Source organism: Macrobrachium nipponense, chromosome 23 (genome assembly GCF_015104395.2).
Source record: "Macrobrachium nipponense isolate FS-2020 chromosome 23, ASM1510439v2, whole genome shotgun sequence".
Lineage (NCBI taxonomy): Eukaryota > Metazoa > Arthropoda > Malacostraca > Decapoda > Palaemonidae > Macrobrachium > Macrobrachium nipponense.
Window position 1 is genome coordinate 28027587 of NC_061090.1, and position 6000 is coordinate 28033586.

Sequence of the window (6000 nt, forward strand, 5' to 3'; positions counted from 1 at the left end):
TTATGAATGCGAGAAAGATAAGACTAGACGTTATCAGTATAGCAATGCAAATAATCATGATATTTACAATTCTTTAGGGAAAAAAAGACCTATCACCTTATCTCCATTTAGGGCTTAGGCCTAATTCCACACTCCCTGGGTACTATAATAATTATTGGGCTTTCTTGTGAAGGCATAAATGCACGTTTTACTTTAGGAGCTGTGGCTTTATACATACATACACACACACACACACATATATATATATATATATATATATATATATATATATATATATATATATATATATATTATTACACATAAGGTCTCCCACCCAAGTATATATATATATATATATATATATATATATATATATATATATATATATATATATATATATATATATATATATATATATTATTATCACACAAGGTCTCCCATCCAAGTACCAACCCAAATCAACAAACGTTTCTCAAGCTTTGCTAACCGAACGACCTCCAGAGTAGCCATTGTGTTCATCACTCAGATAAGAACGACGAATCTCATACTTTCTCATAATCTCGGAGTCATGAACAAAGGTCGAGTGTTTCTCTCTCTCTCTCTCTCTCTCTCTCTCTCTCTCTCTCTCTCTTTCTGCAGAGTCATTATGACTCCGTGCTTTCATCCAAGTTTGCATGTCATTATGACTGTTGCATACGTTTTAAACTACTTTGTGTTTTGTCGTGCTTTCTTTTTCGTTTTTTGTTGGTTTGTGTCTTTGTCAGCTTAATGTCCGTCTAAGTTAATATTGAATTTCAATGAATAAAATTGGAGTAAGACTGCTTCTTCATATATGTGTAGTACCTACTACAATCTTGTTTGTTTGTTTGACGACAAAATGTTTCTAAAAGGATTTGATGAATTGCATGGAATATGCTGCTACTTGTCATGAATGCTTGTTTATATATATATATATATATATATATATATATATATATATATATATATATATATATATATATATATATTGATAAATTCATTCATGGTTTTATATTTCGATTTCCTTCATCCATCAAGTCGGCCTAAGAAGAAATTTTTCTTTCTGGTGTCTCAGTTGTCGACAGATTTCCCACATATGCAGACATCACATAAACACACAAACACATACACAAACACACGTCAAAACATCTCCAGCAAATGCTAGGAATAGTTTTTTTTTTTATTTTATTTTTTTTGCAAACCGGCAGATCTTTTGTTGTCAGTTCCGGAGACCTTGGTTTAAATAATGAAGTAGGCCTATATAGCGCAAAGTACGCAAATTTTGGATAATTTTAATAGAAGAAGCAGAGACACCCATTAAACTGTGAAAACGGATAAATAAATGACGAAAAATATTATACACACAAAATTGGCTCCCATGTACTTAGCAATAGGCCTAATCGAATTAACGGTTAAACTTTTTGGAAAAGAGAGAGGTTGAGAGAATGTAGCGCAGTAGGGCCAGAAGCTTTTCATCTCTCTTACCCTTTCTTCAGGCCTAACAGGAAGTCTTACTAAGGTAAAAAAGGAAAAAAAAAGACACAAGGTTAGATAAAACTATAAATAAAAGCAATCTTTAATTCTTCCCGGTGATAATGACGTCACATGAAAGAGCAAGCGGTTCAGGATAGCACTATATGGCAACTACAAAGAAGTCGAGGCCTTGATATACTATAGACTCTCCTTTTGTTTATCCCTAGTGACAGTAGTCGTTCATAACCCATTGTGAGTAGACCTGTCTGTGAGTTTTGTGTGAATCCGAAGCCAGTCGCAGGATTCAGTGTAAAATCTGTAGGTATCCAATTTGTTTGGTTTGAAATGATCGTCAGGAAAAGGCGAAATTTAATTTTACTTCGATGATACAATTAGATACTATTAATGATGAAAGTTGAGATGAGGCTAATTTGGAGTTTGACAAAAAAAAATCACAATTTTGAAGTGAATTTGATTTTGACAAATGTCAAATTAATGATGTGATTATCTAATGAGAGTTCTTTTAAAGCTTTTGGATTTTAAGTGAAATGTTGAAGAAAAATAAGCGTTTTTTGTATTAAAGATTACTAAGAGATATGATATGCAACGTTTTTTCTTTTCTTCTCGTGGTCTGGTTTACATCGAATTTCAACGAGTGAAATTTTGGATCAGTGTAGAGATATTCGCCATCTTTTGTTTTGTGTTTGTAACATTATTTATCTCCTTTTATGCTTTTGTTTACGTTCAACTTTTTTTTATAACATTATTTATCTCCTTTCTATGCTTTTGTTTATGTTCACGACTTTTGTTTTGTGTTTATGATATATATACCGTCTTTTGGTGCGCGGTAGTTGTATCAAGTTTTACAATACTGTGATTATTTCTCCACTTCATTGTTGTTCCTTCTCCTTATCTAATCAGCTTAGGAGGAAAAAGGCCTGGTATTTTAACAATCTATCTCTCTCGTTTTTCTGATTTGTAATCATTTGCTGTGTGTGTAACTTATCTGTTCTGGCAATTTATATTTACTTACTTGTTAATTATCGCCATTCTGTTTTCCAAAATATATATAATTTTAAGAAATTTGTTTTACGAGGTAATACACCTTGAGGCTGGTGTTATGTAATAATAATAATAATAATAATAATAATAATAATAATAATAATGATAAAAATTTTAGATTTTTAATTAACTTCTCCTCAGTTTCACGATATTATTGTGACTTATTATTACAGGAAAAGAAATTGAGTAAAGAATTAATTACATGGGAAATAACAAACAAAGGACCAGAGATAAAACAATGAAAACTAAGCAGTAATAATAATAATAATAATAATAATAATAATAATAATAATAATAATAAGTAATAATAATAATAATAATAATAATATTTTGCATACAAGTTAACATTGTGGTTATATAATGCATGACCTTTTGTTTTAGCAGAAAAATAAATTCAGCTTTTATTTTTTTTTTCTTTCAGTTCTGAGCGGAATAGAATTCGCGACAAAGATGATTCTCGAAATCATACTCTTCCTCTCCCTCGTTCTCATCCTTCGCCATTGGCTCAAGAGACCCAAGGGATTGCCTCCAGGTAGAGAGAGAGAGAGAATACTAGAACTCACAATGATAAAAGCCCATTCAATTAATCTCGCCTTTGCTGGAGGGTTGGGGGGGGGAGGGGGGGCTCTTGGTCTTGAAACAGCCCCCTCGAACAGACCTTGTAATCCGAGGGTTTAAAATTGTAATTACCTCCTGCAATGCGTAGATGAATGACGTCATTATAGGTGAGGTACCTCAAGGTTGGAATCCCTCTCTGGGTCGTAGAATGACGTCATTGTAGGTGGGGTACCTCAAGGTATGAATCCCTCTCTGGGTCATATAGATTGGCCCCCTTTTTTTTACTAATAATAATAATAATTTTCAACTTTTTAGGTCCTCTTGGGTATCCGATTATTGGCACCATCATAGCCTCTAACTTGGAGCAAATCGTGGACTACAGGAAGAAATATGGCGACGTATTCATGTGAGTGAAGTTTGGTAATCCCCTTTTTTCAGTCTTATTTTTAAATGTATTATTTCCTCGTTTACTCCTTCTAGATTAAGCTAGCCTTGTGCTTGCACGGGCTCTTGCTCAGGAGCAGTCCGGAAGTATCCATGCTTTATTTTATATCTGGGATACATACACAAAAATCCCTAAAATCAGTAGACCAAATAAATTAAAACGTGCTAAAATCTACGGTCAAATACAGTCTTGATTCACCAACAGAAATCAAGATAAATATGCTATACTTTATCAGAAATAATTTTTTTCTACTGTTTAGCATGCAAGTTATTAATTTTTTTACATTTTCGTTCTAATAGAGATATAATTAATATCCAATCTTAAAATTCCTGTATCTTTAACTCAAACGCAAAACATCTTTTTCAGACCTTTTTAGGCTCTTTCATAGGGCTTTCCTACTCGCCCCCCCCCCCCCCCCCCGCGAACCAACACCCCTGACAACATCAACAACAAAGTAGTTTGTAGACTTAACATCCGAGTCAACAAAAAAATTCTTCTGCTATGTCAACTACATTCCTCTTCTAATCCAATTATTTCCTATCCTTTACCTCATCCTCTTCTATTCCTTTATTCCTGGAGGTTAGGTTAAACTTCTTCGGAATGAAGTTCCTCTACATCTGCGACTACAAACTGATGAAGGACGCCCTGGGAAGCCCCGAGTTCTCGGACCGCCCCAGTTACGAAGTTTTCCATTTTCTGACGGACGGGAAGGAAGCAGGTGACCTTGACCTTTTCTCAAAGTATCTGAATGTAAACAAGTAGATTAACCTCGTGTTGTTAAGTTTTCTTTCTTTCAAAAGACAAGCACCACATTCTCACTCAAACTATGACAATTACTCCAATACTCCAAGTGTGACCCAACCTATTCAAACAATGACCTTTAATGACCCAGGCGTGATCATGAGCAACGGTCAAAGGTGGGTCAACGCCCGGCGGTTCCTTCTCCGGAACCTGAGAGATTTAGGCATGGGCAAATCGAGCCTGGACGAAGCCATCATCCACGAAGCCCACTGCCTGGTCAAGGACTTCCAGCAATATGCTGGAAAACCTTCCAAGTTTCCAGAGTCTCTGAATATTGCTGTTCTGAACGTCGTCTGGCAAATGGTTGCAAGTGAGTCAGGTCTTTGCAATGATTGCATGTGAGTGGGTTTTTGAAATGGTTGCTAGTGAGTTGGGCCTTTGCAATAGTTGCTAGTGAGTCGGGTCTTTGCACTGATTGCGAGCGAGTCGAGTCTTTGCAATAACGCTAGTAAGTCGGGTCTTTGCATTGATAGAGAGTGAGTGGGGTCTTTGCAATGGTTGTGAGCGAGTGGGGTTTTGCCAATGATTTCAAATGAGTCGTGTCCATGCAATGAACATAAGATATTTTTATTATGGAAACGTTTGAGAGACTTCATATTATACTCTATTTTTAGTAAAAGCTCTATTGTCACCAAATTTTCCCTGTCACCTGTCTGTAGTTTTGATCTCCCGGGACGTAAGCTAAGGATGAAAGTTGCCAAAAGGGAAGTGAAAGAGGCTGACTTCTACAAATGTCTCACTTGTAGAAGATTTCAGATTCTGTTCTTCAATAGTTACAGTCAAAACGTAGGATAACTATTTATCCATTCCTTTTAGGTCGAAGGTACGACCTATACGACGAAGAGGTCAACAATTTCATCAAGATCATGAGAACTCTCCAGGACGACCCTAGGGCACTTTTGGCCTTCTTTGTTTGCCCAGCTTTGGAGAAGGTTTTCCCAAAAATTGTCGTCGACAAAGTCTTCAAAATGGAAGCTCTTCAGAAGACTGCGGTTGCTGCGAAAAACCTGTTTGGGGTGAGTACTTGAGAGTGCTGCAGTGAATACATTCAGTTGAGGTTGTTTGGTGTGAGTAACTTTGGTTGAGGCTGTTTGGAGTGAGTAAATATGGTTTAGGATGAGAATGTTGAGTGACGCCTTCCATTGAGGCTGCTTAGGGTGAGTGCCTTTGGCAGAGGCTGTTAGGGTAAGTGCCTTTGGTTGAGGCTATTGGGGTTGGTGCCTTCTGTTGAGGGTTTAGGGTGAGTGCCTTTGGCAGAGGCTGTTAGGGTAAGTGCCTTTGGTTGAGGCTATTGGGGTTGGTGCCTTCTGTTGAGGGTTTAGGGTGAGTGCCTTTGGCAGAGGCTGTTAGGGTAAGTGCCTTTGGTTGAGGCTATTGGGGTTGGTGCCTTCTGTTGAGGGTTTAGGGTGAGTGCCTTTGGCAGAGGCTGTTAGGGTAAGTGCCTTTGGTTGAGGCTATTGGGGTTGGTGCCTTCTGTTGAGGGTTTAGGGTGAGTGCCTTTGGCAGAGGCTGTTAGGGTAAGTGCCTTTGGTTGAGGCTATTGGGGTTGGTTCCTTCCGTTGAAACTGGTCAGGGTGAGTGCCTTTGGCGGAGGCTGTTAGGGTGAGTGCCTTTGGTTGAGCCTGTTTTGGGTGACTTTGGTCGAGGCTGATTATTCTTACCAT

At 37.2% G+C, this 6000-nt stretch overlaps 1 protein-coding gene across 2 annotated transcripts in view; it reads left to right on the forward strand.

The window, feature by feature from the left end:
* Positions 1-1262: 1262 nt before the first annotated feature.
* The window catches only part of LOC135199816 (cytochrome P450 2L1-like), an 18640-nt gene continuing 13902 nt past the window's right edge, over positions 1263-6000 (forward strand). Inside the window, exons 1-6 of one of the 2 annotated variants that reach the window (XM_064227959.1) lie at positions 1263-1788; positions 2954-3064; positions 3406-3496; positions 4120-4253; positions 4428-4646; positions 5153-5352. In XM_064227959.1, the coding sequence (XP_064084029.1) occupies positions 2983-3064; positions 3406-3496; positions 4120-4253; positions 4428-4646; positions 5153-5352 (726 nt within the window). In that variant the 5' untranslated portion in view covers positions 1263-1788; positions 2954-2982. The remainder of the gene's footprint in view (positions 1789-2953; positions 3065-3405; positions 3497-4119; positions 4254-4427; positions 4647-5152; positions 5353-6000) is intronic. The other variant, XM_064227966.1, reaches the window with a different exon arrangement.